General features: G+C 40.3%; 1 protein-coding gene across 1 annotated transcript in view; it reads right to left on the minus strand.

The window, feature by feature from the left end:
- Cd96 (CD96 molecule) overlaps positions 1-19263 on the minus strand; it is a 29351-nt gene extending 10088 nt beyond the window's left edge. The window contains exons 1-3 of the mRNA XM_034514858.2: positions 19146-19263; positions 16790-17143; positions 5173-5291 (exon numbers count right to left, since the gene is read on the minus strand). Coding sequence (XP_034370749.2) covers positions 5173-5291; positions 16790-17143; positions 19146-19206 — 534 coding nt within the window. The 5' untranslated portion in view covers positions 19207-19263. The remainder of the gene's footprint in view (positions 1-5172; positions 5292-16789; positions 17144-19145) is intronic.
- Positions 19264-23573: the final 4310 nt, after the last annotated feature.

A 23573-nucleotide genomic window follows, 5' to 3' on the forward strand; every position in this document is an offset into this window, starting at 1 on the left:
AGGTCTCAGAGCAAATAACCAACTGAGGGGCTTTATTTTAAAGCTTGATATTTTGTTCAACATGGGTTTCCCTTATATACTTTTAAAATACTGTGTTAAAATATTTATACTGATTGCTGACTACTGTTGCTTTCCCGAGTGTGGCTTTCATGGGAAAAGATGGTCCTTCCACATCTCACTCTAAATTTAGCCCTTAAGTTGCACAGCCAGTAAGGACTTGAACATACCAGTGTCTCTCAAAGCCCATGCCGTTAATGACGTTCCTATATAAAACCTTACAGGAGTTAGAGGGCTATCTTTGCCTTATCTGCTTGTAGTCTATTTGAGATGAATACTTCACAAGAAAAAAGGTAAAAAAAAAAAAAAAAATCAAGTCTCCAAGAAGGAACATGAACATGTATTTAAATTATGTACATATTGGTAACAAAATTTGTGTGGCGGAGACTAGATAGGTCATATTGAATTCTGGCAAATCACTGCTACATACTCCTTTCATTTGCAACTAATACGAAGATTCATCCATTGAGGCTTGTCAGTTTTTGTAGTGGGATGAGAGTTTCCAGTCCTGCAGACAGACGTTGGTGCTGTTACATTTAGTGGTTTTCTCATCTCTGGCTGGCTTCAGATGCCTGGAGTCAGCTCTGAGTTAACACTGGCTGCATTGAGCAGATCACTCACTGAGTGCTCTCAGCTCTTTCACAGTCACTGCTGGCTATATTGATTCCTGCTCCTCTATCTCCAGTCTACTTCGCATCTTCACATCTTCCCCACATACTCTCCACCGTGACTTCACGGTCAAACCCACCATCACTGTCAAAGCAGGCTGCTTGCAACACTCCTTATATCTATTTTCAGGAGTAAAGAATGAGTATATTTCTAACCACCATTAGCTGGTAACCCTTTGTAGCCCTGGTTGTCTGTCCTGAAACTTGCTTGGTAGACCAGGTTAGCCTTGAAGTTAACATAGGTCTGCCTGCCTCTGCTTGCCGAGTGCTAGGACTGAAGGCCTGCACCACCATACTTAGCTCTCGGGTAACACCCAGGACTATGATGGTCAGCTGCCACCAGGTAAGAGGAAAGATGTTTTTTATATCATAAGGTTTCATGTGTGCATTTGAAACCACTGCTTTTTTCTCTGATTATAAAACAGTGCAAAGACTAAAGAATATAATGAAACTTTTAAACAATATTAAATGCCCTGTTCCTCCTTCATGATTTGAAAGAGAAAAATTTGAAGATGTTTTAAGATTGTATTTATTCTTTTAGAATTTCATATATGTAGACTGTGTATTTTGATCATATATCATACCACATTTTTTAAGAATGTCATACATATATAGTGTGTATTTTAATCATATATACCCCCTTTCTCTACTCAGATCCATTGTCACCTCTCCCTCCATCTGTCTTGTCCCTCCCTTTCCTCTTTTTCCCTCCCTATTTTGCTCCTTTTTTCTTCTTCTCCTCTTTCTTCATTCTTCTTCCTTCTTCCTTTTCTTCTTCCTCTTATTCTGCTTCTTCTTTTTGTTCTTTTTTCTTCTTCCTGTTCTCCTTGTTCTTTTATTCTTCTCCTTCTGCTTCTGATTCACCTTTTCCTTTTCTTTATCCTTCTTCCTTCTCCTTCTTTGTAACTCATGAAGTCTAGTGATGACTATATATACCTGGGTGTAGGGCTCTCCTTTAGAACATGGGCAATCTATCAAGACCACAGTTCTGAAAAAAAAAAAAAAAAAAAAAAAAAAAAACTCTCCCTCTCCCAGAAGTCACCAATTGCCAATAGCCATTCAGTTAGGAGTGGGGACTCATGAACTCATTTCCCATCCATACATAATGTCAACTGGCTTGATCTTGTGGAAGTCTTGTGCAGGCACCTGCAGCTATTGTGAGTTTGTGGGTGCAATGGCCCCGTCACATCATATCCAGAAGACACTATCTCACAGAAGTCTTTTTAATCCTCTGGCTTTAATGACAGTCTTTCTGCCCTTATTCCACAATGCTCTGAGAGCCTTGTGGGGAGTTGGTATGATAGAGATGTCCCATTTATGACTGAGCACTCCATAGTCATTTGTGATTGGCGCTAATTGTGTGTCTCTACGGCAAAAAGAAGCTTCTCTGGTGAGAGGTGAAAGCCATATTAATCTGTGGGTATATTGATAAGTATTTAAATAGCCCTCTTTCTGTTTTTTATTCTATTTATTTATTTATTTATTTATTTATTTATTTATTTATTGGTTTTTCGAGACAGGGTTTCTCTGTGTAGTCCTGGCTGTCCTGGAACTCACTCTGTAGACCAGGCTGGCCTCGAACTCAGAAATCTGCCTGCCTCTGCCTCCCAAGTGCTGGGATTAAAGGTGTGCACCACCACCGCCCGGCTTTTTTTTTTTTAAATATATTTTATTATTTCAAAAATTTCATACGAGCACTTTGATCATATTTACCACAGCTCCTCTGCCTAAATGTGCCCATATCCATCCTCATCTCTCCACAACCCCAAATTTGTATCCCCTCTGTAGTTTTTAAAAAGTAATAGTAATACATTGAGTATAATTTGTTGTATTCATGAACTACCAGGTGTGGGGCCATCACTGGATCTAGGTAGAGCTACCAGGAAGTCACACCCTTAAAGAAAACTGACTTCCTATCCACACAGAAGCTTTCAGCTGTCCAAAGCTCTTCAGTTATGGGTATAGGATTCTGAGCACCCCCAATTCCATGCCAGAATGCTGACTTCCTTGGTCTTCTACAAGTCTTATGCAGGCAACCACAAGCCACTGTGAGTTCATAAGTCGTGGTGAAGGATCTCTGTTTAGTTCATTGACTGTGGGATCAAATATTTCCCTAAGGTATTCTCCAGTGTATACTACTAGCTTGTATGTATGATTACCAGGGTCTTGTTAGAGCATGTGTCTGTTTTTTGCTATTAACTGTCTTCTATTATGTGGCTCAACATAACTTTTCTAAAAGCTTTTCTGGATTTATCTGATAAATTGTTTTCCCTGAGTACTACTTTTTTTTTTTTTTACTTTATTAAAAACATATGACATGATAGAAAATATGTCTAATATTGTTTGTATCCCTGTAGGATCTAACACTCAAATCAGCTTCACATCTGTTTATTGGATTGAATTAAAATTTATACTGTGGGAAATCACAGGATGATGGTTTGTAATGAAAATAGAATATTAGAATGTATTTAGAAACTCCCAGAATAAGTCTGAAGGATTTCCCTGATGCTGGGATGTACCCTAGAAATTAAGTAGCAAAATTAACATTTGCCATTTATCTACCCATCCACATCCCAACTACACCCACATAGTCCGTGACTTCTTATATATCATTCTACTGTTCACATAGATGTTCACAAGTTGATCTGTGCTTTCTTAGATAACTGAATTATCTTGTGACAACTGAATGCTAGACACACTGTGTCTGCGTCTGATACCTACTGACCTTAGTGTAGTACAGCCCTGAAACCTAACTTCCCCAAAGCAAAGGTTTGCTCCACTCTGCATAGCTGACCTTGAGACCATGTACACATAGAAAACATATTTTCCAATGATATTGAGAATCCTAATAATAACTTTCCCCATGAGGCTTACCACTGAGTTAATTAGATTTTAGAATTCCACATGCACAACAAGATGGCTTTTATTTTCTGGGGACGTGGATAATTTTGATCTGCAGAACCATTCTTAGGATTAAATGAAACACTGCGAGCAGGAGGCCTTTCTTTGCAGCTCCTCAGAGTTTCTGGGCTCAGCACAGCAGGTTCCTGCCCCCCGCCAAGCTTATCTTCCTCATTTCTGCCCCTTACCCTTTTACTTAATGCCACATTATTTCCTGTTTGTAAGAATCCGGGTAACCTCTGAAGACATTCAGCAACTGGGGAAGCGTCTTCTATATCGTAATATAGGGACATTAGATGTTTTCACACTAGACTTAGTAAATCCTAGAGCCATTGGTAGTTAGGGCAGGGCTGTAAGTCAGCGAAGCAAACAGATTTTGACATTTAAAAGGAGAGTGCACAGTGGGAATTTAATCAGCATATTGCCAACACAATATTCCCTTTGAAGGAAGGATTCTTTCAAAGGGATCTCTCAACTTGTCATTATTATAATCTGCTCTTTAAAATGACAGTTTGGCTTGAGGGTCTGTTGATGTTTTAGACTTTACCTCCTGCTCTAGGTAGTTTGCACTCCTCCTAAGCCCTTATTTATTCTAAGTGTCTGGACAGGATCCATAAAAAATGTTTATACCACCTTCCAAGTTTCCTTGAAGGACACTACTAGATAACGGAGATTTGTAAGGTATTTAGTATCAGACACATAATGAGCTGGCTCTTGTCAACCAACCAAATAGTACAAATTTAGTGGCCATCAATTTGGTATGAAGATGGTAAAAAGGTGGCGTGAGTTCTGTCCCTGGGACTACAGGATGGATGAAGACAACTGACTCCTGAAAGTTGTCCTCTGGCTTTGCACAACCCCCAACTAACTAAATAAATGACACCTTTAAAAGTTTCTATTCTGGTTACTTGTAGTGGTTTCTAAAGGTCATGGTTTCTATAGGCCTGTAACCCCTGCCTTAGTAAGAGAGTTGAATAGTGACAAGCCTCTCCAAAGCCTGTTTCTCCCATACAAAGATGTGTTTTAAAACAAGATGTGGGGTTTTGTGTGTGTGTGTGTGTGTGTGTGTGTGTGTGTGTGTGTGTGTAGGCACTTATGGGGGTCAGAAGACAGGGCTTGGGCTGGATCCCTTGTGTGTCTTTTAGTGCCCTCTGATAGAGCAGTAAGCAGGACTGTGGCAATGCAGGTTCTGAGAAATAAGGTCTATATCTTTATACATATTATTTATAAAACAAATATCTGTGATCAGGGGCTTCTGTAAGTGGTTCCTCACTAGGGCAGTATCACACCTTGTTCTTCCTGCAGTCATGGTCAGGTTTTTAATTCAAAATAGAAATCCACCTCTAGGAGCTAATTTCAGAGTCCCACTGCATACATCGCTGCTTGCCTAGTTAGAAGACACCTCAGTGCCCTTTACTTCCTTCCCGAGCCACTGGCATAATGCCTGTGTCTCATCAACTACTTCTCTATTATTACTTGCTATTCATTTCACCTCATTAATATTTAAAGATCATTACAGTTATTCACTGAAAAGGGCAACACTTACCACCAACCATGAAAAGGTGAACCTAGGTGAAATTTCTGAGGAGGTATTTTGAAAGCATGGTATTTCCAGAGCCTGATTCGTCTCTATTTCTATTGTATGGTTGTGTTCATCTTGTGTATCTGGAACAAAACACAAGGTGGAAGATTCGTGGATCTCGGCATACAAAGTACACTTTATCAAAGAGACAAAAAAAAGAGTTTAGAATAGAGATTCATCCATCTTCAAGACACGTATGAAGTAAAGAGGCAGAACCCCACTGTAGTCCTTGTTGTTTAAATGGCAAAACTGAGCCAGGGGAAGCCTGGGCAATTATTCATCACTGAAAACTCATAGAGAAATTATTTAACAACCCAACTCAAAATTTGACCCACTGATTTAACCCCAAGTCAGTCCATCCATCTTGAGGTTCCATGTCCTCAATTAGAAAGAATAGGAAGTCTTATAACCTAGTTTCTAATTGTATTTTAAATTTATCAAGACTTTTTTCGCAGCAAGTTTAGATTCACAACAAAACTGAGCAGAAGATCCTGACAACTTCCATGTACACAAAGCTCTCTCTTCTACAGACTTAGCTTCTTCTGTTGTCAGCATCTTGCACAAAAGTAGTTCATCTATCATAATGAACGAATCCACATTTACAAAGCATTACCTCCCAAAGCCCACAGCATGCCGTAGAGTCCGCATGAAGTATACCCCATGGGTCCTGACTTAGTGTATAATGATATACACTTACAGTAAACAGAGTAGTTTTACCACCCTAGAAACTTTTCATCACTACCTTCTGCAGGGCTTTGGTCTCAGGAGAAGATCCTTAGGCATTCAAATTCCCTATAAGCCAAGCCTAGATAACTTACAATAGGTATAACCTAAATGACATGCAAATAGGTCTATTATGTTTTTACGGCTAGGTCAAAGAAAGTGTACATGTTAAGTATACGTGCAATTTGTTTCCAAAAATGCCTCATCTGAAGTTGTAGCTATGGAATCTACAGATATGGAGGATCTTCTATATTACTTCAAACCCATATATTTTTAGAAGATTCTTGTCCGTTAATGTTAGAGGAACTTAATTACCATAATGTTTCCAACTCGAGTTATTCATATAGCACCATCAAAATTTTAACACATTTCATACCATTATTAAAACTTTCTATTTTTATTTAAAACTCCTTTAAATTGTTTTGCTTAAATATAGTTTAAACAGATAGTAATTTATTTTCACTTATGATGGTAAGAAAATAAACTCATGCACTAATATTTTAATGTACATCACAAAAATTTTCAGTTACTATTATATTAGTAGTAGTAGTAGCAGGTTTTATTTATTATTTGACTATTTGATCTTGTTATATATCACTGATGGGCTTAGTACTTGTTAGGTAACCCAAGCTGGCTTCAAATTCATCACAATCTGCCTGCTTCAAGTATGAGGATTACCATTGTATATCAAAACACCTAGCTCTACTTTTGAAATTTGACTCTGACCATAAACTTTTAAAATATAACTTAGATTACCAGAGAAAATGAATTAAATTCATCTAAAAATATCTACAAGAACTTCAAACTACAATATATGTATGTGAACAAACTACTAACCAGGTAATAGCAACTGTTCAAAAAGCACACGGGAAAACGGACTATGTTTTCTATGAGCTTTAGGAAAGCGAAATCTTCTCCCCTGTGGGTGATCACTGGACAGACAGGCTGGCTAATCTGAGAACAGCATCAGAGATGGAGAAAGAAAGATGCAGGCCCCAGAATACCAGTTTCTTCTCCGGGAACAGAAAAGTCTTCCATCCTGTGACAGATGGGGCCCGTGGAATGTCCTCAGTGCTGTGAAGAAACTCTTAGGAGAAGAATTCGGATTAACTGAGATGGATCCAATATGAGAAATCAAAGAGGAAATTCAGATAAAAGCGTGAGACAAAAGGAAAGAAATCCTAGCCCAACAGTCCCACGGCATACTGTGGGATACCTCAAAGATAACAGACTCTAGCTATGGACACAGCAAAGGCAACAGAAGGGCTGGCTGGGCTGACTTCCATGGTAAGTATAAGAACACACTCAAGAGAAGGAAGAGAAGGAAGAGAAGGAAGAGGAGGAACAGGAGGGGGAGGAGGAGGAGGAGGAGGAGGAGGAGGAGGAGGAGGAGGAGGAGGAGGAGGAGGAGGAGGAGGAGGACACACCCAACTCCTATGGCCAAGGCACCCTGATCACGCCTCGCCTGGGCACCCCTTTCTCCCAGGATTCCAGCTATTCCAGTCGTCAGCCCATACCCTCCTACCTCTTCAGGAGGACCCTACAGCAACTTTCAAGGCTCGGCGGCAGGAGAAAAAGTTCACAGACGCCTACAACCGCCATCATGAGCACCATTATGTCCACAGTTCAGCGGTGGCCGCAGGGGCCGGAGCCAAGGCTCCTTTCCGAGGCTCCTCGGACCTCTCTTTTGGGACAGTTGGCAGCAGCGGCTCTCTCTTCAAGGCTCAGTCCCAGTATTCCACCATATTTGCCCATACTCCACCTCCTGCCCAAACAGCCACTGCTTCCGGATTCAAGGCGGCTTTCTCTCCGTACCAGACTCCAGCACCCCATTCCCCCCGACCCCCGGGGAGTCCACTGCCACAGCAATCTTTGGGAGCCTTGACAGTGGGGAGTTCCAGAGGGCACCTGCACCCCCACCCCTGCCTCCCTCTGAGTCTCCAGGCAAGGAGAAGCCGGGCACACCTCTTGGTCCCCCGCCCCCTGACAGCAACAGCATGGAGCTGGGTGGTAGGCCTACCTTTGGCTGGAGTCCTGAGCCCAGTGACAGCCTTAGCACCCCTACTTTGGAGTCCTCTCCAGCGGGGCCAGAGAAGCCCCATGACAGCCTGGACTCACGCATTGAGATGCTGCTGAAGGAACAACGCACCAAGCTGCCCTTCCTCCTTAATCAGGACTCGGATAGGACATGAGATCCAGATGGAAGGCAGCCCCATCTCCTCCTCCTCCTCCTCCTCCTCCTCCTCCTCCTCCTCCTCCTCCTCCTCCTCCTCCTCCTCCTCCTCCTCCTCCTCCTCCTCCTCCTCCTCCCTCTCCCCGCTCACCCACTTGGCACGAACTCACAGCCTGGCTTCCATGGTCCCTCGTCACCCTTCTCGAGACCCTCCAGCACTGGCCTAGAGGATATCAGCCCTACACCACTGCCTGATTCTGATGAGGATGATGACCTGGGCCCGGGGCCTCGGCCCCTACCTGAGCCACAGCCCCCAGACCCTATGGGTCTTCTCAGCCAGACAGCTGAAGTGGATTTGGACCTGGCAGGAGACAGGACCCTAACCTCAGAGAGGATGTCTGTCTGGGATTGATTTTGTCTGTCTGTGTTTGACTCCTTGACCCTTGATACATCTCACTAGCTAAGACCCTGGCGGGAGCAATGAGACCCCTGTAACAGTTGTTTTTATCCCTGGAAGAGTCTAGACTTTTCAACTTGGAAAAAAAAAAAAAAAAAAAAAAAAAAAAAAAAAAAAAAAAAAAAAAAAAAAAAAAGAACACACTCAAGTAATAGAAGAACGATGGCGGTAGAATGAGCTGTTAACAGTGAGAAAAAGTCCAGAGGATAAAATAGCATTAATGTAACAATAAAAGCAGAGTACCAATATGTCCACATATAAATAAGAGCTTACGACGTCATTATTCAAAATTAGGTGAAAGAAAAAAAGACGGTGTAAACTGTAGAAAAATTGGAAAGGCTGACAAATGAGTTTACTGAAGAAAAGATGACTTGTGGGAGACAGGCGATGCAAGTCAGAAAATCGTTTTCAATGATCACTCTAGGAATAAGATGAATTCAGAACAAAGCTGAAGCTATATATGCACAAAAGTTAATGTATTAAGAGAAATCTTACAAATCAAATGAGAAAAATATGTAAATAAATAATTTTAAAATAAGATATTTAATATATATATATGGAATAGCACAAATGCTAAAAACCATAATTTGAAAATTTGTTTAAAATAAAAAATCACTACAGAAAGGCTCACAGTGCTGATTATTCACTAGTAATCATTACAAGGAACTGGGTACTTACGAGAGGTCTAGGGGTACACAATAGAGGTCTAAAAAATGAGTGGGTAGGAAGAAGATACTGGCTCATAAGGGACAAAGAGGTCCATTAGGAAAATAATGACAAGTACAAAACTGGGCAAAAATGCTAAATATAGTTATTTTATTCTTTGAGCATTGGCATGAAATTAAAAAGCATATTTTTTCTTGTAAAACTTCTATTGCCTTCATCAAAACAAGAATAATGCTTGGTCTTTTCACCTACTGTTCTTTTTCTGTCATCTTCCCCCTTGGTCGTGGAGAAATATTTTACCAGCATAGAGCCACCTGAAAACCTCAGTATCTTTTCTCCTTTCCAGAGCCACTGCTATACACTGGGGGCTTGGTTTCAGCTTTTGAATGTCCAGAACTATGGGAGAATACATTTTAATTTCACTGGTCAGCCTGTAGTGTTGTGCTAATGTCCAGCTAGACATTTAGTGTAGACTCCCTGGGAACAAGAGTCCTGGGGACTGACCTAAGGTGTCTACATATTCTAGACTGACCGCAAAAGCACATCTCTGGGTAGAGAACACTGGAGACGGTAGCCTAAGTGTATTGCTAGTATGAAAACGCAATTCTAGTGACTTTATCCATTCTCAGTGCCTGGTCTCTGTAATTTAAGGAGGCTACACACAAACCCTAGCATTTAGGAGGACAAATATGCTTATGGTAAATTATTTCAGTTTGTATACTTTGAATGGATAATTTCAGTAGATGTAAAACTTTTTGGAGGGTTGCGGCTAATTTTAGTATTTTGGACAAGTCTTCTGACCCCTGGTGTTTCTGATGAGAGGCCTTTTTGATTGTTTTATTGGTGCTCTATAAGGAATGCATTTTTTTTGTTTATTTTTTATGCTTCTGTGCTTTAGTTATTTTATTTGCTACTTTGTCTTTGACATTCAGAACTACATGACTACTATCTAGGTGGATGTGTCTCTGTTTACCTTTTTTAAAACCTTCTTAAAGTTCCTGGGGGAATAAATTAGCTCATAAAAAAATATTAAAATATTGGGCAACAATGCTGGAAAACACGAGTCCTGTAACTAACTGAGAAGCAGTCATTTTGTTTCCCTTCCCGACTAGTATACTTTTAAAAGAGTTTTACTAAGACATGAAGGTAGAAAGGAGGCTAGTTGGGAAGAAAAGGCTGTTAGCAGGAGTGGGAGGGAGGCAAGAGAGAGCAATGTGGATGATTATAATTATATATATTATGTGTGTGTATAAAATGTCACAATGAAACATAACTATGTGTAATTAATGTATGCTGTTACAAACATTATAAAAGCACCCTCTATTTCTGAATATGGATCTAAGTGCTCTCTATCCTGTCAGAAATCATAGTTGGTTTTCTTACAAACTGTGATATAGTTAATTCATTTTAAGTATATCCTGTCCATTGGCTTTGGAGTACAGTAAGGTGCCTTGAATTATTTAAAACCACCCACACCACACCACCAACACAAAACCTCATCCAAACATTCACATTCTTTCTGTTTCTATGGATGATTGGCTAGAAGCTGCATTAACACTTGCTGTCCCCACAGCCCTGTCTCCCACTCTCCACCCCCTACTCCCCTGTCTCTCACTCCCTGCTCTTTCTTCCATCAGGTTCCTTTTCTGTTCTATAATGCCACCACAAGCTCCCACTAAGTGGTCAATACCTTTCGTGCTCCTAAATACAATCCAATAACCATTTGCCTTCCCAGAAGTCAGGATTGATGGCTGTTGCTTTTATACAATTATCTTTCTTGGCTTCTGTGAGCCGGTTCTCTCTTACTCTTGCACGTCGTTTTATCTACTCTTTGCTGTCCTGTGGAGACATATCTCTTCACTAGTCTCTGTGCTCTGGGTTGAAGTACCACATGGCTTTTCTCATGTTATTTCTCTACCTAGATTGCTTCTTTCACATCTAGAAATTCAGTTGCACCCTATGCTCTGAAAATGTACTAAAATTGTAATTTTACTTAGGCTTCTGAGCAAGCTGAGGAGCAGCATAGTCAGCTGTGTACATGTCATTTTTCTCAACTTTCTGCCTAAGCCGAACATAGATATAGAACTCAAATGATCTCTGAACAATCTGGTCAGATTACAGCGTCCCCTAACACACAGTGAGTGAGTTCCACATTCTGAAAACCGAAGTATCATGCTTGGCAATGCTTTGAATTTCAATTGCCACATATGCAGTATACCAGTAGATATTACGGATGATCTACCTAACATGGCTCTGGTTTGGATATTGCTCTCCATCCATCTCTTGCCACTCTACTCAGAGTGACCTTCATGTCTCCTCTCCATTTCTGGTATTATATCATTTTCTAACTCAGGCGAACTCACACTATCCTTTCTGCTTTTCCTCAATTCATTCCCTAGATCTTAGTCAAAGCAAACAAAACACAAACAAATAAAAACCACCCCATATTTGAAATGCAAAATGAAAAGTATTAAGCAAAGTCACTTCAATTAGTTTCTGTGGCTCCTGCCTACACTACTCTTGTTCACTAGCCTTGCTTTCAGTTGCTTTAACTGCATTCGTTTTGCTCTAGTCATAATTCTTTTTAGAATCCCAAGGTTGATGTAGTTCCTGCACCACAGAGCCTGCACATAGCCTTTCTGCTAGTGATAATTTCTGGGTCCTCCATCTCTTAGTTGATAACTGCTCTAGGGGATGTGTGGGATCCAGGAAACATTTCCTGAATTCCCCAAGACACCTTCTCATACAGTGCCTACTCCCTCCCTGCACCAGAACTCCTCACTGTTGCTGTTTAACATTTAATTAATATCTGTTCCTTCTACTGAGCTTAGAGATGTTACAGGATAGGCTGTCTTGTCTGCAACCCACATCACCGCATCTAACCCCGAATCCCTTATACTTAGCAATAAAATCTCTCATAAACTATTTGATGGACAATGACTGCACACAAGACATTGATAAAAGTTAGTATTCAGGTTCAATGACAAATTAGTCTTCAGAGAGCTTAACTACATAGGTAAGACTTAGCTTATCAATATTGAGTTTTCTTCTTTTATTGACTTTTTTATATTTTAAAAGGAAAATGGTGATAAGCTCAACATTCACATGCTGTATCCTTTGGCTTGCATGTCTTTATATGGTGCCACTATTTAATGCCTGTCCTTGTTTCTACCTTTTTATAATCCTTCTTTCTTTACAGTTCTGAAACTATGTGTTCATTTATTTTCAATAATATTTTATTAATGATTTGCTATTATTAATATAACAATATCTGTTAATATTTAAATAAATGTAAAAGCTCTTTGCTAATTTCATAGACCAATACAATGTGGTGTTTTAACTATTTTCTTTCCCCACACCTCCCTGATCCACCTCCCACTTCCTTTGCCATGTTTGTGCCCTCTTCTAAATTATTTTTCTAAGCAAGGGTCCAATTTGTGCTGTTTATATCTACATATAGGTGTGGGGCCATTCCCTGAAGCATAATCTATGTACCAAGGCCCATCTTAAAGAAAACTAACTCTTCCTGTCAGTATCTTCTCAGCTAAGAGTAGAAGCTTGCCCGGCTCTCCCATGCATGCTGGAATGTTGACTGGTTTGATCTTGTGCAAGCAACTACAAGTGTTCATCATTATGTTTCCAAGATTAGAAATTCCTATCCATCACTATCATCACTCTGCTTTTTCTTGTAGTGCTGGCGATGAAACTCCGTGCTCCTCCAGGCTGGGCAGACACTGTGTCACTAAGCTCCACACAAATCCATGTATTTCTTCTGCCTGTATTAGTGCTACATCTTTATCTACTTCTTTCTCTACTACTCTTGCTTCTGGCAACATTAATAACCTCTGGGCTTTGATTGCAATTTGTGAACTTAAAACATGCTGTACTCTTATAATTCATTGTAATAACTACTTTTTTCATATGTTAAAAAAGTATTATCTGAAGAACTATAGACAAAGTAGCACTCAAATTTCTGAAATGTAGATTATTATAAACCAAGGACTAACTCAGGGAGCTATATGTGTCTTCAAATAACTCAAAGACTCTTGATTGAGGGAGAAACATTAAATTGAAATGAAAATAAAGCAAATACCAAATTAATTATTCATCAGATTTCCATTTATATCCACAGCTTCTGCATACACTAAGACACACAGGGACAAAATATTATGAAAAGAGATCAGCTAGCTGCCTTTCTTTGTTGAGCCCTTGGGGATTCAAGAACAGAATTTAGACATTTCTGGTTCTGTAAATGACCAGAAAGAATGACTCAAATGACAAGAGGAAGGAAACAGGAAGAGGTGATGAACCCCATCACCTCCGAGTCTCCTAGTCTCTCCTGTATCACTTCAGTTTACACTTGTTCATGTTCTTCATACTTTTCTTTTACACTTAATATGTGTGGCTTGCTTACTCATCTGGATTAGAAACATGAATGTCTTGCAGAAGCTCAATGGGGAACTTGATACAATGGGTACAGTGGAAAGATAACACGCCAGAGAATGCCTCTGCTCCTCTAGGCTAAACTCTTAACTCCTCAGCTCCATTTTAAGCCTCAGTTTTTGTACCTACTTTTTTCTTCTCTTCTTTGTTTTTAATTTTTAATAAATTGTAATCCTTTTGTACCAGATACTGAATACTAACACCCAGTTTTTAACACTGTTGTTTCCCCATCTGACCTGGAGCATCAACAGCAAAAGCTCAGAAAGAAGACTGGAAAATTTCCAACCACAGAAAACATAACTATGGCTCTGATTCTCCATCTATTTACAGTTTCAGTGGTTACAGACTTAACTACCTTGTATTGCTTGCTCTTTTCTTAAAGTCAATGTCACTCACTTCTGAATAATACTACCTTTTTGTTTTTGGCTTCATAATATATTGTCTCTTTTATAGCATATATCCCAGTGGTCCAGAAGATGGATGGTGGTAGTTTTTAAGTACAGGGATGGCAGGTACAACTGTGTGGCCACTTCTCAGTGGAGTATTGATCAGATTCTCAGAGTTGTGATAGCATAATCTATTGGGATTGACACAATATACCAAACTATGTCTAAATCCAAAGTCAAGGTGTACTTGTGTTAATGTCTGACAATCTCATTGGAGTCCAAATTAGACCACTTTACAAAGAAAAAATTTAAATCTTTTTCATAAGAATTGAAAAATAAAGTTACTCCCTGTATTACTACTACTACCACCAACCATTTTTCAAAACTCCTATCTTATTTTGAATATTTATTTATTTATTTATACATTTATTATTTTATGTATGTGGATTTTGCCTGTACATACATATGTGTGCCTGGTACCTGAGGAGGTCAGAAGAAAGCATCAGGATCTCCAAAACTGGAGTTATAACTGGCTGTAAGCCATCATATGGATGCTAGGAATTGAACTTAGGTCTTCTGCAAGAAAAACAAGTGTTTTTAACTGCTAAGACATCTCTATATAGCCAACCTCATACTTTTTAATAGAAACCAAAGTAAGTGCTTTTCACAGATTACCTTATATAATTATCAAGATAATGGTACCCATGAAGGAGGAACTAGAGTAATTAACACTTGTTATGTAAAAAACCAAAAGCTTAGAGACCTGAAATGATTGTATAGTAGCACTGAATGATGTCTATAGTAAGTTGCATATCCAGGTTACTGCTGACTACCTGAGTCCAAAGTACCTGTAGCTAAGTGTAGTTTTCAAAAAGTCTTGCTTTATTTTAACCACACTCCACCTATGCCATTGTCAACTGATCTGAAGTCGTCTTCTGCTCCATTTGATGGAATCCTACCTTACCCTGAGATGATCAGAATATCTTTGTCTCGGAGCAGCAAGAGTTAGACATGGAGAGGAGCTGAAAATGCCATACCTGCTGTGTGTCAAGGCCGCCCCATGTCTTCTGCAGCAAGCCTTTCCTGAGCTAGTTTTTGTTGTTCTTTTACCATATGCACTTTCCATTTGCTGGTTTTTATTGTCATCTATTCCCATTAGTAGGAATAGAAATCATTTTACCTTAGAACTGGGTCACGTAGAACAGATATTAGCAGAGTAACTTCCAAAACAGGTTCAGAGAACTTACAAGACAGGCCCCAAGTCAACTTCATTTCTAGGCAGAATGGGTGTAGAGCTTAAATTCAGGGCTCCATCATGAATGCAGGCCCTTGAATCCTGAACAGTCTGAATGCTCCTTAGTTTTTAGGAGCTTCGATGGCCCATTTCCCTGCCCTCTAGTAAATATCCAGATTCACTTTTGTAAATTCACTCAAAAAGTTACTCTAGTTTCTTCATCTTGTATCCCACATGCTGGCACCGCTATGCAGAAGTCCAATGTTGCCTTCTAAGTATCTTCCTTCTTCACTCAGTGTCCTTGTTCTACATCCACTCTATGATCATGTGTATTCTATACTCGGTATGTAAAATGTATAGGTTCCCTTTCATATCTGCCAGACTCCCATTATATTTCTTCTGGACAGTCAAAATTGATCTTCTAATCTGTTCTCATCATATTTTTCTTGTCCACTGTAAGGACATTTTTCTACTGAAGCCAGGGTCATCTCTTTATAACATGAACATAAACTACAAATGTCATCTTAACCTCTTGTTGAAAAACATTGCATCTCTTTGTTTGATTCTTATGTAGAAGTCATAGCCTTGAGCATAGCCAACAAAGTCCTGCATGATCGTGTCCTCACTGTGTCTCTACTGTATCCCTATGTGCATATTCATTCTCATATTCTTAAACTTTGCAAAAGATGTCCCATGGCTGTCTCCACCCCATTTCTAGGTCACTCACAAACCCCATTTCTTCTAAATTGCAGTAATGGCTACTCATTCCTCATTCTTTAGGTGTTCCTTTCTCAAGGACCATTTCCCTGGACTCTGCTATGCTCTCAACTATTGTAGTTCTTGTTATTAACACTTACCACTGTTGCAACTTTTATATTTATCTGTAGCATTATTTGATCTGTGCTACTTTCCTTATCAGATAATGTTTCTTTCTCCTAAGTCTTTGTGTGTTCAATACCCTTGGGGCCTGACTCACAGGTGAGGTCTAATCTCCATTCAACCTGCGACCTTCAGTCTTGTACACAGGTGGAGGGCTTGATGAACAGGCCCCAGGCCCTAGAGAGATTTACATACTAATGAGGTACCTGAAGCCAGGGGGTGGAGCCAAATAAGCATTCCTCCCCAGCCCCTCCCCCCTCTCTCTTTCCCTATTTAACTCAGGTCTGCCCTGGGGTTTGTGGGCACACATCCAGATCCATCCACCATCCACCATCCGTCATGCCAATAAACCCATTTTGGAAACCCAAAGACTTCCTCATGTGTTGGGGCCGTGCTGTGATAAACCGTGGAGAGGCCTTTAGTGAGCAGCCGGGACTAACTTCCAGCTGGAGGAACCCAGCCAACTAAACACAGACTGGGGTGAGGAACCCTTCAGTTCCCCAGCCATTTTTACCTACAAATACCAAATGTAGCACATGGCTCCTGTCTTCCTGTATTTGCTAAATGGATGAAAGGTACATGAAAACAGAGAAGGCCTTCCTTGGGAAAGTTATACTCACAGGGCTCCACAATGAGGTTGTAGACTGTAGTCTGGATGCCTTCTGGATACAGAGTAAAGATGCACTCATACTTTCCACTGAGGGTGGAAGAAATATTCCTTAAGTATAGAATCCAATGTGTTACCCCCTTCAGAATTTTTATGGCAGCCACTTGTGACTCACAGTCATGCCCCTGCTTACAGTAGAAGCCATATTGGGGATGATAAACAGCAATCAAGTCAGTCTTATTTGTGACCTTGGACCACTGCATCTGTACCAAGAAGTCTTTCTCCTTTGTTTGGCAGGTCAAGTTGACATCAGAACCAGGTAGAGCATACACATTATCTCTGGGATTGAATAGCTCTTCCCATACTCCTGGAAAGGAAGGACATGAATAATCAGTTTGCACTATTCCCCTGGAGTGCCCCTTTAGGTTGTGCACTGTGTGTGTGTGTGTGTGTGTGTGTGTGTGTGTGTTTAAAGATAAATAGAGGAAACTATTGACAAGTATATATTTCTGTTTGTTGGTTTGTCCAAAAAATAACTGAAGGTCTCTGACTATCAATAAAGTTAAGTGCCTTTGAAGACTGATTTTTATTATATTTTAAACTATATATATGAGTATCTGTCTGCATGTGAATGTGAATGCAGATGCCTACAGATCCTTCAGGAAGTGGAGTTACAGCTAGGTATGAGTTGCTAGATGTGGGTACTGGGAACCAAACTTTGTAAGAGCAGCAAGTGTTCTTAACTGCTGAACCCCCTCTTCACCCTCATAAAGTCTGTTTAAAGACAGACGTGCCCCAGCAAACTTAGCATGAAGTTGTTAATACACATAAATATTGTTGACCTTTCTGCATCAACATCTGTAATAACTAGTCTAAGTACAGTAGTTGTTTTTCAAACTTTATTTGTAAGTTCTTTATAATTAAGTGGCTTTTATTTTAAAATACTATGTGCTTACCAGAGGCTTTTGTATATACTATCTTTTTAATCTTCCTGCTTCATAAGATAATATTGTTATGCTCCCTTCTCAGAAAGGAAAGAAAAGCAGTGGGAAATGAAGTAGAGCATTCAGAGATGCACTCCCCTCAGAGAAGATGAATTCTCTTCACAGTTAGTCACATCTGTAGTTTTCCTTTAACATTAACTTCATAACTACAAACTGCCTCCTATATTCAGTCTGGCTGAGTAGAAAAAGAAACTTGACATTCTCTCTGGGGATGAAGGGACCTTCATCTCCATGTAGTTACATCTCCCAAGGAGAAAGGAACAGATGCCTCAGGTAGATGTTCCCTAGGGTATCATCTCTAACCATCTCATGAGAAGCTAGATATAAAAGATTCTCCCATCAGCAACCTGACTTCATGGTACAGACCACTCAAAATTTGTTCGGCACTAAGCCTTTGATAAGTTTTCAGAAAGGCTTCAGATGCCCTTTTCAAATTTACCATTACAGAAGCAATACATTATTGTGACAAGTCCCCCAGAGCAAACAAAGGGAATGGATAAAAAGACGACAAGCTGCTAAGAAGAAACAAAGGCACTTGATGGATAGGAATTATTATATGTTTGTGGACGCACAAAGTTTGTGTACACAGAGGTTACACATCTGAGTGTAATTTCCCAGGAGTGAACCTTCAATAACACGCCTCTGAGCCTGTCTAGATCACCACTTCCAATGTGTCTTTGATTCAGAAACTCTTACAATCTTCATAGCCATACACAGCTAATTCTTTAGAAACTCAGGCTTTCCGAACTAATCTTGTACTGTGGCGTTCAGGACTAAGCTTTTCTCCTTCCATTTTGAAATGGGCCTTTTAGGTTCTGTTTCCCATGGTCATAAAGGACTCTGCTTGGCTTTCCAAGGTACTCCTTGTATGTGACTGAGTTAGAACTCAACATAAATCCAACCACCAATGGCATCGGTATTAGCGAGGAGAGACACTTGTTAATTTGAAAAAAGAAACGCTTGAGAGAAGATTAAAAGCTGATCAAGGCTTTCTGACCATGGACATGATTGTAGGGTGTCTTAGTTTTCTGCAGTTGTCTTTATAATGATCCAGGAACATTACCCTTCCAATACACACCATTTTCCCCTAACTCAAGACTCTTTGAAGAGGAGAAATGGTGAAGCCAGGCAATGAAGCCAGAGCAATGGCGCTGTTTGTTCCCTTCTTAGGGTTAGTGCTGCTCATTAGGAATCCTGTATCGACTCTAGCATCCTTCTTGTAGCTGTCACGTAAGTAGCTAACTGAAAACCTTAGCAACAGCTTGTGCTTTAGTGATGACTCCTGCAGCAGTCTTGAAGCATTTCAAAGGAGCAAAGGGTCCCAAAGCAGCCATCTGAAAAGACCAGCGTTACCGGAAGTCTTACCCCTGAAAAACTGCATCTGGATGATGGCGTAAACAACAGAGTATGTCCATTTTCTCCCCATTGTCTCCCGAAGCGCTCACGCCAGCATTTCTGTAATGATCACAGGAGGCAATTGCTGTCTCTAGCTAAGCAAACTCTAGCTACCCTATTCGTGCTCAAAACCCTCAACTCTACCACAAGGCTGGGTCTGTTGATCGCTGGGCAAGTCCCCAGGAAATGAAGTGCAGACAGGAAAGTAGTGTGTGGTTCAGGGCTAAGTATAACCTTCACAAGAACAATGTGGAAACTGTTCTCTGAAACCTCTCGTCTGTCTCACCTTTAAAAGACGTTTCCATATTCCAAGATTCTCTCCTTCAGTCTCTTTGTCAGTCAAGCTGCTTCTAAAATCGAAACAAAGGAAATCTTGCAGAGCGGTCCCTTGTGCTTTTTATACATTTCCTTTCAAGAACACAGTCATTTAGCAAACACGAGCTTGCTGCCTCTCGTAATAGCGTTTCAGTCCAATCATAAGATAATAGTTTCATATATATATATATATATATATATATATATATATATATATATATATATATATATATGAATAGCTCCAGGGTGAAAGAACAATGGTTAACATATTTGATTTTAATAAACACTGAAGAATAACCAGGAGTAATGTCAGCTATCCAACTGAATCCATTGTCTAGTTCCTTGTAAGTAAACCCGCATTTCTGTGGAAGGGAAAAGTGAGGGAGTCTTCCCCACCCCTTGTCCTAGTCAGTTTGGGGCCAAATGGGGGAATTGCTTGCTGTCATAGTCGGGGTCTTTTTAGATGAAGGTCTAAGAGCTTTATCTAGCTAATCCAAACCCCATAAAGAACTAACTATACAGTGCATCAGAGGGTATGTTAAGTCAGGTAGTCCTGATGACTTATCCAGGGAGGGTTAGCAGTTCAGATCCTTGAAGGGAGGACAGGAAGTGATGGAAGTGCTCAGGGTGCCTTTCTTCATTGCAACAGGGAATTCTGGTAAGTCAGTGATGGGACTTAATAAAGCCTGCCAGGAGATGTGTTAGAAAAGATTCTGATCTGAGATTTGGTGTCCTTATTAGACAGATGAAGACAGATTATATATTTGGAGAGGAACTTGTCATCTCTTACTACATCTGCCGTAAAAATCCAATAAAAACCCAAATTTGCTGAATTCTTACCTGGAATATTTAGATTCCTATTTCATTAAAATGAGAAAACAAGAGAGTGTGATTTTCAGAGCTAGAGGCTCACTTTTAACAGAATCCCTGCCTCTTGCTAGGGTGGTTTATTAGAGGCACTTATAGGTGGCTGCTGGTCCAGTCTGTCTTAGCTAGCTATTTATTTGACTCATGGTTCATGATTCTAATACCTAGGAATTTCTGTGGCCTAAACCCATCAGATTTTGCCAATTTTCACTTGAGATACATCTAGACTCTTAGAGAAGACAATTCTCAGATGCCTGTGGCATATGAGTTGAATGCATCTGGTATTCTGAAGTGACAAGTCAAGTGGCAGCCCCTCCATGGCTGCTTGCTTGCAGCAGGTGGCAGCAACAGCCTGCAGACCAGAATGGCTATCCCAGGTGGTCGAAATGCCCCCCCACCCCCACCCCCAGCTTTTCTGTCTTGGTAATATTTTCTAAAGGCCTTTTCAGCAGGGGGATATGCATTCTCTGTACTTAAAAATAACTCTTCTATGAAGCCATATCAATCTTTTCCATTATCCTCTCTGCTTACCAAATCCCAAACTGCACAGCCTTTCTTCTGCCTTATATTGTAGCCTGCTGCGTATGAAACAGAAGCCATCAGTTTCACAATGCGAAGAGCAACCTTGAACTTCTTGAACTTCAGAGGCAAATGCGATTATTTACAAAGGGGAGCTAGAACACATATTCATTTCTGCTAGAGAAGCAAGCCAGAACTGTATTTGGACAAAGTTTTAAACAGACTACGTAAATTACTTAATTGGAAGAAGATGCTTTGGAAGAGGAAAGGTGAACAAGGGGCAAACTCGTTTTTGTGATTTCTACAGTGATTGACTCAAATATAACTAGATTTTTTTTTATCTACTCAAATAAATTATTTGAAGTGTTATACTTTTGTGAGCATATCCCAGTGTGCTTGAAAACATAGCACTTAAGGATTCAGTTAATTAAAATGTATTTATTGTGACCTTTCAGGGATTACTAAAGACACACACCTCTAGGTCATTTTAAATATAATGGGAAAATCATGGGCTTTGTTCTCAAGAAACTTGACATTATTCTCAGGAAAGAACATCCTTGTGTGTCACAAAATGAAACAAACAAACCAATCTAAAGTTACACTGGGGTAATATAAAACTCTGCCTGAGTGACACAGGACTTGAGGAAGAAAGGGGGAGAGGCCTAGGGAGGGAGTGACCAGGATCATCTCATGTATTGAATCTGAAATTGGCCTTATGCTACAGAAGTCATCCTGGAAGACATTGCTGGGCGAGTTATTCCAGGCAGAGGAAGTAGGAGACACCAATACTTGGGAGCACTAAAGTTCAAGGCAGATGGTGTGTGTGTGTGTGTGTGTGTGTGTGTGTGTGTGTGTGTGTGTGTGTGTGTAAGCTGTTTGAAGCAGTTGTTGAATGAGGCAAAAAGCTACAGAAGGCAAGTGTGGAATACAGAGAACGTTCAAGTCTAAGCTATGGAGCATGGCTTCTCTTCTCTTCTCCACTTGGAAATTAGTATAGGGTTTGTTTTGTTGTTGTGTGCTTGTTTGTTTTTCCAGCACCTGCATAATTACTTTAACATAAAGAAACATTTAAAAAGATAAACAGGGTGGGCATAGGCAAGTTGAATGAATGAATGAATGAGAAAAAAGGGAGGCAGAATGCATCATTGGTCTGTATAAGAATGGGTTTTCCAATAGTCAGGCATGGGTGAAGGAGGAACTCAAGAGACCCCAAACCTGGATGCTAAAGTATTTGCATAGATTTGCATAGAAAGATTGAGAGAGATGGAGAGTCATTGCATTCAGTTGTGTGCCCACTGGTGACCTCACTGAGCATCAATAGATAGGTCCAATCAGTCACATAGATGGTCTTGGATCACAGAACAAAAGCAAAGTCATAAATTTGGGAAAAGGACAGGTATGGAGGAGGGGTTGATAGAAACAGGAAGACAATAAAAGAGGAGAGAAGGTAATCAGAATATATTGTGTACATGTATTAAATTGTCAAAAAACATAATCAATTATTCTGATTTTTAAAAAGGGAGGCAGAAGACGTGTTTAGAATTGCTGTTATCCTTGTCAATGTCGGAAGGTGCCTGCTGGTTGGCAGTGCTGTCTACACTGTAAGGGCAGCATGGCCTTTACCAAGAAAGGAGACATAGAGTGTGTATGATAAGCCACCCTGATTGCTCTATCCACAATACTCAGAACAGTCATGGATCTGAAATGGGTCCTATATGAATAATTTTCAGTAAAACTCTAAGATAATGACCCTTCTATTAAAACAATATAATACTCTCCTATCACAATGTCCATACGATCATGAAGAGGAGTTCTAAAATTCAGACCGATCCTTCATTTTAGCAAGTTATGTGACTCACCGTTCAGCTGTTTTCCAAGAATTTTTTTTTTCTCTACAGAAAGCGGCCTTCCCAAGTTAATGCTTCCCCTGTGAAAACACCCCACAGTTAGTAAGTGAACAGTTACAGGCCAAGCACAATGGCTTGGGTACTTGTCTTGCTTATGGAAACTACAAAGTGTCTGCTGTGCTCCTGAGTGATGCTACAGTAAGGCTCTGTAGCACTGTTAATACAGAACAAGATCTCTTGGTGCTCTGTCTTGCTCCCCTCATTCGCTTGAAGAAGTATTGTTCCTGAGAGCAGTCCTCAGTGAATTCTTGAACACGAGGAGGCTCACTAAGTGTGTTCCATTCTTGTTGTCATGATAAAAGCACCACAACACAAGCAACCGAAAGGAGAAGGGGTTTGGGTAGGTTTACAGTTTACTGAGATGGAAAACACAAATGTTACAGGGAAGAAAGACATGGTGGTAGGACAAGGGGACTTGACTGTCCTACTGCATCTGTGTTCATGAAGCAGAGTGAACAGGAAGTGGTGCTATGCTCTAAATGCTCAAGACCCACCCTGGGTGACACACTTTCTCCAGTGAAGCTCCACCCCCTAGGAGTCCATAATCTTCCTAGACAGCAGCATCTACTGGGGGCAAAGTGTTCAAATCCATGAGTCAGTGGGGGACAGTTTCCATTTAAACCAGAACACTTTGTTCTCCAGGGCTCCTGATCTAAGATAAGCCCTTACTGAAATAAACCATCCATAATCTAGCTAGCTCAGAGGCAGGCCTATAGGAGACCCACACTTCTGAAATTATGGAAGAGAAGAAAAGGAAGCCCTTATCCTTCACTGTAAGAAGTTAAACACA

Source organism: Arvicanthis niloticus, chromosome 12 (assembly GCF_011762505.2).
Source record: "Arvicanthis niloticus isolate mArvNil1 chromosome 12, mArvNil1.pat.X, whole genome shotgun sequence".
Taxonomy (NCBI): Eukaryota; Metazoa; Chordata; class Mammalia; order Rodentia; family Muridae; genus Arvicanthis; species Arvicanthis niloticus.